This window comes from Podarcis liolepis (assembly GCF_965112155.1).
Source record: "Podarcis liolepis genome assembly, chromosome: 7".
NCBI classification, from domain to species: domain Eukaryota; kingdom Metazoa; phylum Chordata; class Lepidosauria; order Squamata; family Lacertidae; genus Podarcis; species Podarcis liolepis.
The window spans coordinates 25,428,820-25,445,711 of NC_139561.1; the positions used below are offsets into that span (position 1 = coordinate 25,428,820).

A 16,892-nucleotide genomic window follows, 5' to 3' on the forward strand; every position below is an offset into this window, starting at 1 on the left:
ATTGAAAGCAGCATTCGTATTTTATCTCACAATCATGCATAGGTGTCATTGCCATACATTCCACAAGGAAGTGTTTTTGTACATCCTTGAGCATCCATGCACACCTATCTAGGAGCCCTGATGAATGGTCACAGCTGCTTAAGGACGTGTGTTTGTTGACGCTATGTGTTTGCTGCAGAAAATTCAAGGTACCCATAGAGTGAAAATGAGGGACCATCAGAGACAAAGGGCCTGGAAATGCGAGTTACAATGTGAAACTGTTTGTTGTTGTTGTTGTTTAGTCGTTTAGTCGTATCCGACTCTTCGTGACCCCATAGACCAGAGCAAGCCAGGCACTCCTGTCTTCCACTGCCTCCCGCAGTTTGGTCAAACTCATGCTGGTAGCTTCGAGAACACTGTCCAACCATCTCGTCCTCTGTCGTCCCCTTCTCCTTGTGCTCTCCATCTTTCCCAACATCAGGGTCTTTTCCAGGGAGTCTTCTCTTCTCATGAGGTGGCCAAAGTATTGGAGCCTCAGCTTCAGGATCTGTCCTTCCAGTGAGCACTGAGGGCTGATCTCCTTAAGAATGGATAGGTTTGACCATAGCTTTTACTATACGGACCTTTGTTGGCAAGGTGATGTCTCTGCTTTTTAAGATGCTGTCTAGGTTTGTCATTGCTTTTCTCCCTAGAAGCAGGCGTCTTTTAATTTCGTGGCTGCTGTCACCATCTGCAGTGCTCATGTAGTTGATGGTAATCGCTATATCGTCCTGATAATGGATGCCCCAAAATATTATAGTGCATTCTCACCTCTTAACAGGATGGACAGAACATTTGATCAACCTCCTGACGACCCTTAACCAATCATGGCTGCAGTGGGAAACGTAAGATCACGAGGGAGAGAGGATGGGAAAAGTTGGTTTTGACAATTTAGGGAAGTCGCTAAGGGGCTTAGGAGTTTGTCTAGTACAATAAACCTGGTAAATTCATCAGGTAGAGGAAAAGGTCCTAGAAAAAAGCTAGAGTTGTTTTACTGGCATTGTAAGGCAGATAGCTATTCTACAGAGCAACAGAAGTAGTTTTGTGCCATAGACTCATCAGTAAAGTTTTCATTTAAACCTGTAACAGCATTTACGACTGATTAATTTTGTGCTTTTACTAATAAAACCATTAAGCATCATTTCTCACTAAGTGTATGATTAAATAAAGTCCAGTTTTGTTTCCAATCAGCTTAAATTGATATCCAGAACTGGGAATAAGTTGCCTTAGGAACCCTAACATTAAGAGTCCTTGTTGCCGATCAATAGTCACTTATAGAGAACCCTGAATTCTTATCTGATTTATACAGAAAGGGCCCAAGTCTGTATCTCCCTAGTTTCAGTCACGTTGCCTCACCTCCCATATTCACTTAGGGAGTTTGTCGTACCCTGTTTTGAATTTTTATTTATCAAAAAAAATGGCTATAGCATTCTGCTGTTTACAAGATTTATAGATTGCTTTTTAGTTTTAGAAATTTCCAAAGCAACTATGAGCACATCAAAGCATCTGCCACATTCAGGGAATGGGAATGAAATTTGATTTGGATTTTTAATGTTGGAAGTTCGGGTGCAACTCAGTTTGCTGAAAGGGGTTTAGACCAATAGAGTAGCAGACCTCCAGATTCCTAGACTATTTCTGTACCTTTAACTCTATGCTGACTTCTCTCTGTATCCTTCATGTTTAGACGGATAAGTCTTGGGTTGCATCCTGTTTACAACTTCCTCCTCCTCCTTACACACTTTTTCTGGACCTCAAGGCAAGAGGTACTCTTGGATCTATCGTTTGAGAACAAAGGTGCAAGCATGGCTGATTTGTTTCTCTAACTAGGTAGTCAGCTAGGGCTATAGAACTCTGTCTTACAAAGAATGCACTTTCTTTAATAGACATTAGCATTCTTATTTTATACCAAGTCTCAGCCTGAATACTTTGTAGTCCCAGCGAGGAAGAACTCTATATGCTAACTCCTAGTCCAGATTTTCTGAAACGAGATGCACAGCGTAACTGAACTAGCCTTCAAAAGTTCAGACTTTTCTGAATTTTGCAATTCAGTTCCCCAAACAAAACATGGATGCAAAATGTGCCTATGACGGAAAGTGTGCTTGAAGCTGCATACGTGAATGAAAATAAATATGCATTACATTAGGGAATGACAAAAATGCAGCTGGAGGCCTGCCAAAGTCCTTCCTTTTCAACAAGCCTTTTGAAACAAAGGCCTTTATCCCAGTCTGTACCCGGACCTGATTTGAAATTGTTCTCTCCTTGTGAAAACTGTTTTTAATTGTTAGTTTTAATTGTTCTTATAAATGAAGTTGTGTAATATTTTCATTACTGGCATGAAATCATTTTCAGATGTTTTACGGGAGGCGATACATAAGTGGAACCAGAGGGGGTGCATTGCATTGCATTGAATTGCATTAAAATGTTCATGAGGACTTTAAAAATGTATATCAGAAACTCATGCAGAAATGTGGAGAGATCAACTTAAGACCAGGGGGAAAAATGAGAAACAGAGAGAAATAGCAATTGGCAGATATATCCATCCCAATTCGTACGGTTCCAAGCCTTTCCTGCTAGAGGAGGCTGAGGCCAGATTCACATCATGCATTGAAAGAACTTTGATAACTCTTTAAACAGTCAGAGCTTCCCCCAAAATTCATGGGGATGTAGTTTGTTAAGGGTGCTGAGAGTTGTTAGGAGACCCCCTATTTCCCTCCCAGAGCTACGGTTCCCAGAGCGATTTAACCATCAATCCCTTTTCACAGGAAACTCTGGGAATTGTAGCTCTGTGAGGACCTGTAACAACTCTCAGAAGCCTTCACAAATCATACCAGCAGATAGATTACCAAAACCAGATCTTTTAAAAACTCTCAGCACCTTTATCCAATTACAGCCCCCATAATTCGGGGGGGGGGGTGACCGTTTAAAGCGGTATTCCAGCACTTGGGAGGGTTATGGTTTTTATTTTTATTGTGTATTTTGTGGTTCTATATCTTGATTTCATTTTGTGAACTGCTCTGAGACCTCCGGGTATAGGGAGGTATATAAATTCAATAAATGATAATAATACAGTAGTACCTCGGAAGTCGAACAGACTCTGTTCTGGAAGTCCGTTTGACTTCCAAAATGTTCAGAAGCCAAGGTGCGGCTTCTGATTGGCTGCAGGAAGCTCCTGCAGCCAATCAGAACCTGCGGAAGCCGTGTTGAACATTCGGATTCCAAATACTGTGGTGCCTCTAGATACGAACAGGATCCGTTCCGTTTGCATCTAGAAGCAAATGTTAACTAGCGACAGCACATCTGCACACACACGCATCACTTTTCGCCGCTTCTGTGCATGCGCGTGATGTCATTTTGAGCATCTGCACATGCGCAAGTGGTGAAACCCGGAAGTAACGCACTCCGTTACTTCCGGGTTGCCACAGAGCGCAACTCGAACGTGCTCAAACCAAAGCGCATTCAACCCGAGGTATGACCGTAACGTTTGCAAACCCGAACACTCACTTTCCAACTCATAGCAGGAGAGCAGAAAAGAGGTCTAAGCCTTACCATCTTCACACAGTTCCCCACTGACTCCAGGTGGGCAGCGGCAGGCTCCCGTCACCGGGTTGCAGGTGCCTCCGTTTTGGCAGAGGCAGGTGGAGCTGCAGTTCCTTCCAAAGGTACCTTCTGGGCAGGCTGTGAGAGGGAGACAGGCAGAGAGGGCCCATGAGATGCTAGAAACAGATGGGCCAGGCCAGTGGAAACAGTGGAGGACCTCAAAACCTTTAAATCTCTATGCGGCCTAGGACCCACGTACCTACGGGACCGCCTCTCCTGGTATGCCCCACGGAGGACCTTAAGGTCCACAAATGACAACATTTTGGAGGTCCCAAGTCACAAGGTGGTTAGGTTGGTCTCAACTAGGACCAGGGCCTTTTCAGTACTGGCCCCAACTTGGTGGAACACTCTGTCACAAGAGACTAGGGCCCTGTGGGACTTGACATCTTTCCGCAGGGCCTCCAATATGGAGCTGTTCCACCTGGCCTTTGGTTTGGACTCAGTCTGACCCTTTTGTTTCCCTCCCCTTATGGTTTTGACTTTTAAAATGAGGCTGCATTTTAACCTGCATTTTAATTTTTTTTCTTTTTCTTTCCCCCCCTTATTATGTTTTTACTGAAATTTTATTGGTGTTAGCAGCCCTGAGCCCGGCTCTGGCCAAGGAGGGTGGGGTATAAATAAATATTATTATCATCATCATCGTTGTTGCTGTGGTTGTTGTTGTTGTTGTTGTTGTTGTTGTTAAGAATTCGATAGATTCGTGAAAGGTAAGTCTGTTGCTGGCTACCAGCCACAATGGCTATGTTTCAGGGATATGCTTCAATCAAATGCTGGGTCCCACACTGAATCAGATTGATTTGGGTCCAACCCAGGATTGAGGCAACCCTGGATCCCTCTGTTGAGATCGAGTCCACCCAGAATGATCCAGGGCTGTTAAAAGGATAGGCAAAGGAGAGGCACCTCTCTTCCTTTTTTTTTTTTATTTATAGAAATTTTTTATTGCGTTTCTTTTCCATTGGTTCACAACATCTGTTACACCACAGTAAACAAGAAACATTTTTATATATAAACAGATATAAAAAAAGAAGAAAATAAAAATAAAGAAGAAAGAAAAAAGAGAGGAAAGAAGAAACAAAAGCAAGAAAGTTGGGTTACATATTATCTTTTCCAAGAGTTACTCTCTTATGGACCTCCTCACGTCCTCCCAACATTGCATTCTTTAACCTCACATTGTCAGCAATTTGTTACCTTATTTCTAAACTTACTGTACCTTTCAATTATTATGTAACCAGCTTCAAAGTAAATTGTAATTCCATTTTAGTACCTTTATAATAAACATAATATATTTGTTTCAAATTTGTCTTATTTTTCTCTGTTAATATCTTACTTTATCATTTGCCTAATTAAGTTGCAGGAGCATGGCATTTCAGGATCGTGCACATTTTTAACATTCAATCAACTTATAATACTTTTGTAGATAGTCCTTAAATTTTTTCCAGTCCTCCTCGACTTTTTCTTCGCTCAGATCTCGGATTCTGCCAGTCATTTCAGCCAGTTCCATATAGTCCATCATCTGTGTCTGCCAGTCCTCCAGCGTGGGTAAATCTTGTGTCTTCCAGTGCTTTGCGATAAGAATTCTTGCTGCTGTGGTTGTGTACATAAACAAAGTTCTGTCCTTTTTTAACACCTTCCGGTCCACCATGCCCAGAAGGAAGGCCTCCGGTTTCTTGGGAAAGGTATATTTAAATACCTTTTTCAGTTCATTATATATCATTTCCCAGAAGGCCCTCACTTTCGGGCAGGTCCACCATAGGTGAAAAAAGGTCCCTTCTGCCTCTTTGCATTTCCAACATTTATTGTCAGACAAATGATATATCTTAGCTAGTTTGACTGGGGTCATGTACCACCGGTATACCATTTTCATAATGTTCTCTTTCAGGGCAGTACATGCCGTGGAGAGGCACCTCTCTTCCTGACCACATAGACCCATGGACTTGTAGAGTTGCAAGGGACATCAAGGGACATCTGGCCCAACCCCCTGCAATGCAGGGATTCATCCTGGGTCGCAATGGAGCTGCTCCAAAGCACCAGCCTGGGTCCTAAAATCAGATCAGGGGGAGGCATATAAAAGCCCTATGCTTTCCCTCCACCGTCAGAGGTATGTATGCCTCTCAGTTGCTGGGAATCACAAGTGGCAAGAGTGCTGCCACACTCAGGTCCTGCTTGCAAATTGCCTGTAGGCATGTGGTTAACTGCCGGATGGGCCTTTGGCTTTCTCGCGAAAGCCAAACGTAAAAAAAGAAGACCTTCTAAGATAGGCATCAGTTCATTTGGTGGCAGGTGACTGGGCAGGGAAGGTGCAGGCATGACTCAATTCTGCCTACAGACTCAATTGGCCCCTTGAGGGAGGTGGCGGCAGTGGGGAGTAGTGGTCTCTGTTTTTCCAGAGTGGCCAGACACTGTGCTGGGAGACAGAATCCCCAAAGGTTCCCACTGGTGTCATATAAAGAGTTCATTAGCCTTTCAAAAGCCAGCCGTGCTTCTAATTCACCGCCAATAGGTTTATAGCTGCTGTCTGAGTGCAAACACTCAGATCCAAGGCACACAAAAATGCCTGGACTGCAGACGGGGATCTCAAGGGGCAGATAGCAGCAACGGCCTCCGCGCAACTTTTGCCGAGTAACTCTAGTCCAAGGTAAACATGATAAAATGCAGGCCTTTGGTGCTATTCCAAGCCAGCTGGCTCACCACTGCCCTGACACTCTTCACGTTTAATGGCCTCTAGGAAGGAAACACTTTGACAGGTCATAAAAGGCGGCCCCATCGTTTGCCGGGGCATCGTCTTCCCGACTCACTTTGGTTGCAGAGGATCCCACTCCAGCCAGCAGGACAGTTGCAGCCTGTCCGGTCCTCATTGCACGCCCCTCCATTTTGGCAATCATCACACGTCAGGCTGCAGTCGTGGCCGAAGGTGTCGTCCAAGCAGACTGCAAGAAAGGTAAACTGTTACGGAGCTCAACCTTGAACCAAGAGGCAACAGTAGCGCAATACTTTTATGAGGGCTAACTGGGGGAGGCTCCTAGCTCGGTGCTTAGCGTCCCAGGTCCCAGGTTCAATCCCTGGGACCTCCAGGTAGGACTGGGGGAAAGTCCTGTCTGCAACCCTGGAGAACCACTGCCAGTCCGTGTAAACAACACGGACCAATGCTCTTGTCCGGAATAATGATGTAAACAGATCATTTGATTCATTTAAACAGCTGCATTGTAAGATTCAGCAATGCACAGAAGCTGGTGTGGATAGCTAAGTTCCAAACCACAGTTTAGCAAATCAGGTCATTTTGTGCTGGAAATCACAAAGACTGAATTCACTTCTCCCAGTACTGGAGTGCAATATGTTCAGGATAAATAAAATATATCTGAATGTCTAACTTTGCATGATTTTTTTATGGTTCTCCTGCAGGATAATCACAAGAAAGGGAAGCGTTCAGTAACGAACTTGGGAGTTTGCAAGCTGTAGACCCTATAGAATGAAATCTGAGTAGGTAAACTTGCAGGGCATACACATTTGTCACACAACAGAAACCAAAAGTACGTATCTTCAGTGGAATAGTGATTGTTGCTGGTGTGTGTTTTGATGGAGGAAGAGAAAACCAGGGAAATGAATAATGGAATGGACTACCTGGGAAAAGGGCATGCCTAGCTGCCCAGCTGCAACCTTGAACAGGAGCGCTCATTTTAGGAAGGAGGACACAGTGCAATGTTTTGCTGCGGGTCCCATGTGTGCTTACTGAATTTCTCAGACAGCGTGTGCTCTCCTCTTGCTTCCGCCTCCTCCTCCTCATCAAGGTAGTCTTCATCAAATAGCTGGGTGAGCTCATCTCGCAGGACCGCCACGTGGGGGAGCGGGCGGAAGATGGGACGCCGGCTATCCAGGGCCTCCACGGGTTCATCGAGCACTGCAGAGAAAAAGCAAACCACGCCAAGGGCATTTAAGGAATGCCAAGGACCCAGAAAAATGGTCTGATCAATCACCAAAAGAAATAAACTCATTATGGGGGCTGAGCAGTGTACAATGGTCTATATTGTTTTATGTTGCAAAGAATCTAAATGCCCTTTTCCAAAATGACACACACCTTCCGCATGTGGACCCTTCTTCACGCATTACATTTTTTGAGAAGGGTCGCTAATCATAGAGCATGCGCTTTAGATCAGGAGGACCACTTTATTTGGCCCTCTGGATAATGCCTGGATGGAGGACAGAGTTTGGGGGAGTGCAAGTATGCATAGGAACTATCCTGCCGTCTGAAGGTAAAATTGGCATTCAGCGCTCCACACGCTTTTGCCTCTGGCCCTGGCTCACTTTGGGAATATGGCCCCCAGAAAGTTGCCTAGAAGGGAGTGTTGCCCTTAGGTTGAAAAGGGCTCCTGTGCAGTGGTAGAATGTTCTCAGTTCAGCTCCTATCATCTCCTCCAAGGAGGAGGATAAAATTGGGAACTAAATGAGAAGGGGGCAGAACTGGGTTTCTTAGAGGAAGGTAGGATGGAAATAAAATGTAATAAATAAACAAATATAAGTAGGTATAATGAAGAGCCACTGTGTTGTGTTGGCTTTTAATTTCTTTGTTGATTTGCTCCAAGGAACTTTTTTGTTTTGTTTTGTTTTGGAGGTTGCTGATGTTTCCTGTACCATGTGCACAAAGCCTTTCAGATTGGGTGGGCTCTCAATCTAAAGAAGCAAAATGCTTCCAGTGTTGAGAAGGAGGAGGAGGAGGAGGAGGAGGAGGAGGAGGAGGAGGAGGAGGAGGAGGAGGAGGAGGAGGAGGAGGAGAAGAAGAAGAAGAAGAAGAAGAAGAAGAAGAAGAAGAAGAAGAAGAAGAAGAAGAAGAAGAATGAAACGGGTGGAAAGATGAAGAAGTCACTTACAGAGACAGCTCCTTCGGTCTTCATCGAGCTTGTAGCCAATCTGACAGCTGCACTGGAAAGACCCCACCAGGTTCTGGCAGAGGTGTTCACATCCGCCGTTATTTGAAGAGCACTCGTCCACATCTTAAAAATTAAAAGAGGCATTTATTTATTTTTAGTTTTAATTTTGAGCTACAAATCTTCAGAATGTAAGAATCTAACAACATGGCTGGACTAGGCCAATGGCCATCTAGTCCGGCATCCTGTTCTCACAATGACCAACCCAATGGGAAGCCCAAAAGCTGAATGGACCCGAGCACAAGAGCCCTCTCTCCTCCTGTGGTTCCCAGCAACTGGGATTCAGAAGCATAACTGGAGGCAAAGCACAGCCTTCATGGCTAGTAGCTATCAATAGCCTCCATGAATTTGTCTAGCCCTCATTTAAAGCCATCCATTCTGGTGGCCGTCACTGCCTCCTGTGCGAGCAAGCTCCATAGTTTTAACTGTGCACAATATGGATTATTTTCTTTTATCCAGCCTGAAACTTTCAACACTCGGCTTCATCAGATGCCCACGAGTTCTTGTGCGACGAGAGATGTGAAGGAAAACTTCTTTATCCACTTTCTCCATGCGTACATTCTATAAGACTTCTGACCTGTCGCCTTGCTCACTCTCCCTTTCCTCTAAGCTGCAAAGTCCCAAGCGCTGCCACCTTTCGCTCCACCCCCCCCCCCCTTGATCATTTGTGTTTCCCCTTCTCTGAACTGCAGGTCAATAAGATGAACCAGACGTAAGTAAGACTGGGAAACTGACGGATGCCTCCATCCCCAGATGCACGCTCGCACACACACACACACACACACAAAGCATGTGGACCTTTGGGCAGCAGCTGAAAACGAATGGAAGGGCGCAACGCCAAACTATTTTTTGAGTCCCGCTGAGCGCATAGCACCTCCCTACCATCGCAGCTGCAGCCGTCAGCGTTCAGCCTGTATCCAGCGAAGCAAATGCACTCGTAACCCCCTGGGTAGTTGTAGCAGTCCTGGTGGCAGCAATGAGAACGAGCGCCGCACTCGTCTGTATCTGGTAGAAAGAGAAACGGTTGTCAGTCCGCATCAGTCCTGCGAAGGGCCCTGTGAAGGAGGAGCAGGTTTACCCGGCCCTCCCCCAAGACAGAAACAGGGGAGGCATTGGGCTCTGCTGGCATTTCAACGGGAATCTTCCCAGTTCCTACCTCTCAAACTGAAAGCCAGCTGTCCTGCAGTTCTCTGACCGACGTGTACAAAAATGCATATATTGTGGGGGAAGGGGGCATCTGGGTCAGTATTGTCTGCACTGACTGGCAGTAGCTCTCCAGGGTTTCAGGTGGGGGGCAATCCCAGCCCCATCTGGAGAGGCTGGGGATTGGAGACCTTCTGCGTGCAAGGCAGATTTTCTCTTGGGGAGCTACAGCACTCCCCAAAATTAGGGAGGGGAAAGTGGGGGGGGGGAGAGAAAGAGGTGCAAGTGAGAATCTCTACTTGGACTCCTCTCCCGGCTACCATTGCCCTGATTGCATGTTTAATTGGGGTTTTAAACCCTAATTAAGTTTAGGGCTGTGTATGGCCTGCCCCATTCAGTTCAGGGCTTGGATTGTGCCAGGGCTGGGTTATCCCAGGTCAGATATGGCCCAATCCAACATGCTGAATCAGGCCTCAAACCAGATTGGCCCAGTATACCTGAAGGAGCGTCTCCACCCCCATCGTTCAGCCAGGACACTGAGGTCCAGCTCCGAGGGCCTTGTGGCGGTTCCCTCCCTGCAAGAAGTGAGGTTACAGAGAACCAGGCAGAGGGCCTTCTCGATACTGGCACCCACCCTGTGGAACGCCCTCCCTTCAGATGTCAAGGAAACAGACAACTATCTGACTTTTAGAAGACATCTGAAGGCAGCCCTGTTTGGTGAAGTTTTGAATGTTTGATGTTTTATTGTGTTTTTAATATTCTGTTGCTAGCCGCCCAGAGTGGCTGGGGAAACCCATTATTATAAATAATAAATTATTATTATACAAGTCTGAGGCTGCCCATAGATACTGTCTACCAATTACACTGGCTTGAAATGAAAGTGCAAACAGTATTCCAGGCCCTACTAAACCTTCCATGCCCGTCACACACCCTCAGCGCTAAGAAATTTAATAGAATCATCCAGAGTAATTGCCCCTGGACATGGGAAAGCTGAGAAAATCCCTGTGGGGGGGCAGGGGGACAGGAACTACAACCTCAATGCAGAAAGGATGCAGGCAAAATTGCACTTAATGGTCCTCTGAAGATCCCCCTGGATGCTCCGGGCACTGACCCAGACAGACCTACGCTCCACACGCGCAGCTCAGATGCATCCGGTGCATAAACATTTAAACACAGGCGGAGCCAGTTCCCTATCCAGGAAATGCCTGGCTGGTAAGATCTGCGGAGAGTTTCTGATTAGGTTAATTGCCAGACTGGGACTCAGCACGGCGTGATATAAAATGAAATGCAGACATTTGAGATCATGGCATTCACACACACACACAAACACCTACGCACACGCCTTTGTCCAGCAGGCAACCTACAACTTGACGGAACGCTGAGTTTTTGGCAGCTTGCTTGGAGATGGAGACCTTGTTATTGTCAGTAATTCTTCTAGTGTTGTTGATGGAGGGGAAGGCAAAGGAAGCCAGGTCTCCCAGGGCCTGTGGTATTAGCACCTGACGAGCATGCAGAAGGTTTCAGGTTCGATCCCTGATGTTTCCAAGCAGGGCTAGAAAAGTCTCCTCTCTGAAAACATGGAATCTGTGTTGACAATGCCTAGCTAGATGGCCTGACTCAGTCTAAGAGAGCTTCAGATGTCCATTGGGAGCATCTGCAGCTGAGTGAGGGAGCAGAAGTTCAACTGCTGGCACCTCCCATTAAAAGAATCTCAGGAAGTTGGGTTTGGAAAAATCCCTGCCTAAAATCTTGGAGAAGTGTTGGCAGGTAGTATTGAGCCAGATGGACCAGTGGCCTGGTTCATTACAATGAAGTGCAATATATATGCTTCTCACTTGTCTTGATGGATAGAGAAGGGTTTACAAGCATGTGTAGAAACTGGCTGCATGAAGGTAACATTTAGATGCACTGCCCCACCTACATTTGCCTCTGGCCATGTGGCCCTCAGAAGGCTGAAAAATGTTCCCTATCCCTACCTTGCAAGCTTCCAGGTATACCAAGAAGGTGTTGCCCAGGGTCCTGGTCTGGTGGGGTAGTTCAGGGAGAGACATCCCTGATGGGCCAAAGATCCACCCAGGATTCCATTGGGCAGGTGACCCATGCTTTCTCCACATGTGTGTCTTGCTCGCTCAAGGCCATACCCCTAAAATGGAGGGTATCATGCAGGGGTACACCGTTTATTTGGCTGCCCTTAGCAGCCGGACCAAAATAACCCGTATGGTTGCCTCCATACCCTGGTTGGTTTGTGTGCTCTGGATACCTAGACCAACCAATGGCCAAAGAGCCCTTTTCCAAACAGGAGTTCAGGGATCAGAGGCTTGTTGTTGTTTTTAGCAGAAACTTGGGGGAACTGAGTTCCCTTACCACGTTGTTGTTGTTGTTATGGTCAGGTAGCGGGGGGGGGGAGGCTGGAATGGATATACACCCAATGCCTAAGCCAAAACACCACCTATATCTGTAATCAATAAAGTTGTGGCCATTTCTAATCCAGAACATTGTCTGCTTAATCACATCTTGCATTTAGTCACTGCCTGGTGTGTGTTTGTGTGTCATTGCGACTGAGCCCGCAATAAACAAACAACTTTGTGGTGACTTCCCCCACTGTTTTTTCTAGGAAAAAAGAATTGACATGGACCACCACACAACTTCTAGGATGATTCCCCCAACATCCTCTGCAACTCAAGGGTTGGGAGGAAGCCTGGGGTTCAGCAGTCTTCTGAGAAAGGCAGCAGAACATTCAGCCTGGTGATCTCAGCGGGTGAAAAATGTGGAAGCCTGGAAGTAGGTAACCAGTCATCTCTGCAACAGCAACGGGGAGCCCCTTAGATGCTTCTCAAGGCAAACCTCCAAACAGCATAGCCAGTGGTCAAGGATGATGAGTACTGTAGTCTGGCAACATCTGGAGGGTCATAGGTTCCTCACCAATGCTTTAAGTAATAGCATTGCTTACTGCATATGAGAGATGGAGAGATGTCTCTATTTCGAAGAGGCATTTCCACCTGAGAGTGAGGGGTGCCTCTTAGGTCAGAGATGGGGAAGCCTGTGGCCCTGCAGACGGTGTTGGATGCCAACTCCCATCAGCTCCAGCCAGCATGGCCACTGGTCAGGGATGATGGGAGCTGTAAGTCAGCAGAGACTGGAAGGCACCAGGTTCCTTGCCTCTCATATGCTCATCATAGTTTTCTTCTTCACTTAACAAATTACCAGCTCAGGTTATTGGATTACCAATGCAAGTCTTCTTGTCTTCGTCCAGCTGGTATCCTGAGTTGCAGCTGCAAACAGGGCCACTGCTGGTGTGGTGGCAAAGGTGAGAACAGCCCCCATTGCTGGTCTCGCAGCTGTTCACAATTTCCATTTCTATACCTAGAAAAGCAAGAAGAAGAAGAGGAGGAGGAAGAAGAGATACACTATTGACTGGTTTCCTACAGAGTCATCTGTTGACCCATGGCCAAGCGGAAGCAGACATTTGCATGAAATCAACGTTTCAGTAAAAGAATTTGCATGCATTCAAAATTTAAGAGGTTTTTTTAAAAAAAGAAGAAAGAAGAAGATCTGAAATGTGAATTCCGAAATTCGCAGGCCTACACTGCCCCTTGATATTTCACTCTTATTGCTATTCTGATTTATTTTACGAATCGCTTCCTATGAAGCATTTTGATTCTTGAAGCAATTCCACAACACAATAAAAACACATATGAAACAACTGGGTATCTAAATACAGGTTTAAACAAGGGTTATTTACCTGGACTAAAATCCAGAGGCGGAAGTCAAAACATGTAGCAAGAGAACTTATATCTCTTGTTTTATTAATCACGGTACTGTATATGTTATTTCAGGGATTAACAGAACCCCAAAAGGGATTTGGGGCTTTTTCCCCCAACCGGAACTCACTGGAATTCAGTTCCTGCACCTCTCAAGTGGGCACCATTGCCATTATAAGAGAACAAGGGAGGCATTCGTAGCAAGTTCCGGCACCTCTTTTTCTAGAAAAACAGCACTGGATCTGGAACAAGCTTATGTGAAGTTTGATGTGGGCTATGTGGCCCCACCAAAAGACTCCGTAACTCGCCCAAGGAAAGCCTTATCTCAGCATCTTCTGCTCTTGCATTTTCATCAAAGGGAAGAACATGGGGTTGCACTCGATGACCCTTGGGGTCCCTTCCAACTCTATGGTTCTGTGATTCTATGGAGATGGATACTTACGGTAACACTGCTTGCCGTCAGCCCCCAGCTCATAGCCTGGATTGCAAGTGCATTTAAAGGAGCCGCGGGTGTTCAGGCAACCATGCACACACATGGCTATCCCTGCTACACATTCATCGATATCTGGATGGAAGAAAGCAGAAGCAAGCTATTTTATGCAGACAAGCTATTTAGATCCCTGTATATAATTGCCAGCTTGCAGGGGGTGGGACTAGTCCAGCCTTTCCCAACCTGCGGGTCCCCAGATGTTGTTGAACTACAACTCCCATCAACCCTAGCTAGCAAGGCCAGAGCTCAGGGATGATGGGAGTTGTAGTCCAACAACATCTGGGGACCCACAGGTTGAGAACTGCTGGAATAGACGAACCTTTGGGCCTCTTCCATCTCCATAGTCCTGTGGTTCCATGAAATTGGAGCAGAACTGTAGAGAATGTGAGCAGAACAGCTGATGGCGAAGACTGCCATTGAGCCAGAGAGCTTGAATGTTGAGAAACTCAGGGCAGACAAAAGAAGCTGCTGCTTCACACAGTACATAGTTAAACTATGGAACTGGCTATGGACACCAACTTGTTGCTGTTGTTTAGTCGTTTAGTCATGTCCGACTCTTCATGACCCCATGGGCCAGAGCAGGCCAGGCACTCCTGTCTTCCACTGCCTCCTGCACCAACTGCCTCCTGCACTCCTGCACCAACTTGGATGGCTTTAAAAGAGGATTAGATAAATTCATGGAGGATAAAGACTATCCGTGGCTACTAGCTGTATTGGATATGCTTTCCCTTCACTGTCAGATGAAGCAATGCTTCTGAATATTCAGAGTGGTCCCATTGAAATTAATGGACCTGAGTTAGTTCATTTGTTCTAATTGCTGTTCTCTATCCAGATCTAAAATCCTGTTGTTCCCAGTGCTGGTGGAAAGTTTGCCCATTGCTACCCTCTCTCTCCCCTTCATGGATCACTGCCTTGTTGTGGTGAAGGGGCTTGAATAACACAGAGAAGCTATGAGCTATGCCGTGCAGGGCCACCCAAGACGGACAGGTCATAGCCGAGAGTTTAGATTAAATGTGATCCACCTAGAAAAGGAACCGGCAAACCACTCTAGTATTTTGCCAAGAAAACTCCATGGACATAAAAAAGAAGCTTTGGGAAGAAAGTGAGAGTTTCCAAGGCATGCTCTGGTTCATTGGGTCACGGAGAATCCAACGTGCCAAAAATGACTAAACAACAACAACTCTCTCTCTGCAAAGATCTTACAATGCAGAGCATGCCTTACCATCTTGTTTTGGTTGCCACACTCTTAAGTTTTCTAGTGGGCAATGTGGTATCCTCCAATAGTCATTGGACTCCCAATACCTGAAGGGCCCAGCCAGCCTGGCTAATAGTCAAGGCTGAGGGGAGCTGTAGTCCATCCAACAACTTATGAAGGGCCCCACATGAACTCCCCAGCTCTAAATGTTGTTGGACACCAGCTCCCATCAGCCCCAGCCAGCCTGGCGAATGGTCAGGGATTATTGGTGTTGTACAAATTATGGAAATAATTAAATTAAAGGTTGAAATGTGTCAGAGAAGGGCTGAGCAAGGAAAGGCTGGAATGTGAAGGTTGTGTTTGCAAGAGAAGCACAAAACGACATGAAAACACCAGCTACTGCTGTAACTGTTAAGGACGAAGGAAGGAAGGAAAGTTAAGATGTCATGCCTCCTGATTGAACCAGTAGAAGATAGCAGAAGTACTGCCATATATGGACATAACTGCCCCTTTGCTTCTCTTTGTTTATAAATGTGTAAATGCTTGTGGTTTGTTTTTTTCATATTTGGGGTGCCATCCCTCAACTACTTGCTAGCTGAGGTTGTGTTGCACTGGCTTTGCAACACCTAAATAAACGTCCTGTTCGACTGACAACTGGAGCCTGGATTTTATTGGCTGTCCAGGTTGAACCCACGGGGTGTTGGTTATTGAACCCCAGTATTTCCCCAACAATGGGAGTCGTAGTGCAGTTGTACGCGGTTAGTATGGCCCATGTGCAAGGATGATGCACAAAGCTGTTATCCAGGAACACCAGGAGGACACCACATCACTCCCCCCAATATGTTGCTGAACACCAACTCCCATCATCCCTGACCATTGGGTCAACAGTCAGGGATGATGGGAGTTGTAGTCTACAATTAGCAGGGCACCCCATTGGCTACCCCTGTCCCAGAAGTCTCTCTCCCATGCAAGGAGCATATTGGACAAGCATAGAATTGGTGGCTGAGGGTTTTTCGGTTGCTGTCCCCCCACCCCCATGAACACTAGAAAGATCTGTATTAATTGCAAGAAGTAAATGGGATTTTTGTTTTTGCAAGCACTTATCTTCTAGGGCAGCTGAAGGCTCATTTATCATCCTCCCAGACCAGACGGAGCAACTAATTATAGCATCTATGGAGATTAGCAAGGCATTTGCATGGGGGGAACAGGAGGGAAGAGAAAAAGGACAGCTCTGCAAAACTTGTGCAAGAGTTTCATGAGACGCCCCGTACCTTCGCAAGCTTTGTGGTCAGCTGCCAGCCTGTATCCAGGGTGGCACTCGCAATGTGCCACCCCACGCCGGCTCTGGCACCGGTGCATGCAGCCTCCATTCCTGTCGGCACATGGGTTTCTCACTGGGAAGAGAAGGGAGGCAGCGAGTCAGTTGGAAATGGTCCAAAAGGAAGCAGTCCAAGGCAGAGCCTTGGCCTCACGTACAGAAGTTCACAGGAGCATCTCCAGGTAGGACAGGGAAGAGATTCCCCTTGGACAGCCACTGCCAGTCAGTGCAGTCGGTACTGAGCTGGATGGAGTCTATTCTCAATAAATAGGTCATCTGCAGAAACCCGCAGGCTGTTGCCCAAAATAGTTCTGCTTATGAGAGAGGAACAGTGGGGTGCAACTGCTTTGGATGGAGGCTTCCTCGCATCTTGTGCAGAAGAGAAGTTACGCCGTGCGGGTTCTTGGAATGGCCAAACACCCTTTCCAAAGAACACTGGCAATGGCTTATC

At 46.3% G+C, this 16,892-nt stretch overlaps 1 protein-coding gene across 5 annotated transcripts in view; it reads right to left on the minus strand.

Moving 5' to 3' along the window:
* The window catches only part of MEGF6 (multiple EGF like domains 6), a 210,932-nt gene that overhangs the window by 43,460 nt on the left and 150,580 nt on the right, over nucleotides 1–16,892 (minus strand). For all 5 annotated transcript variants that reach the window (XM_083512799.1, XM_083512798.1, XM_083512800.1 and 2 more), the window contains 8 exons: nucleotides 16,395–16,517; nucleotides 13,881–14,003; nucleotides 12,903–13,040; nucleotides 9,417–9,539; nucleotides 8,478–8,600; nucleotides 7,343–7,510; nucleotides 6,411–6,542; nucleotides 3,565–3,693 (listed from right to left, as the gene is read on the minus strand). In XM_083512799.1, coding sequence (XP_083368925.1) covers nucleotides 3,565–3,693; nucleotides 6,411–6,542; nucleotides 7,343–7,510; nucleotides 8,478–8,600; nucleotides 9,417–9,539; nucleotides 12,903–13,040; nucleotides 13,881–14,003; nucleotides 16,395–16,517 — 1,059 coding nt within the window. The remainder of the gene's footprint in view (nucleotides 1–3,564; nucleotides 3,694–6,410; nucleotides 6,543–7,342; nucleotides 7,511–8,477; nucleotides 8,601–9,416; nucleotides 9,540–12,902; nucleotides 13,041–13,880; nucleotides 14,004–16,394; nucleotides 16,518–16,892) is intronic.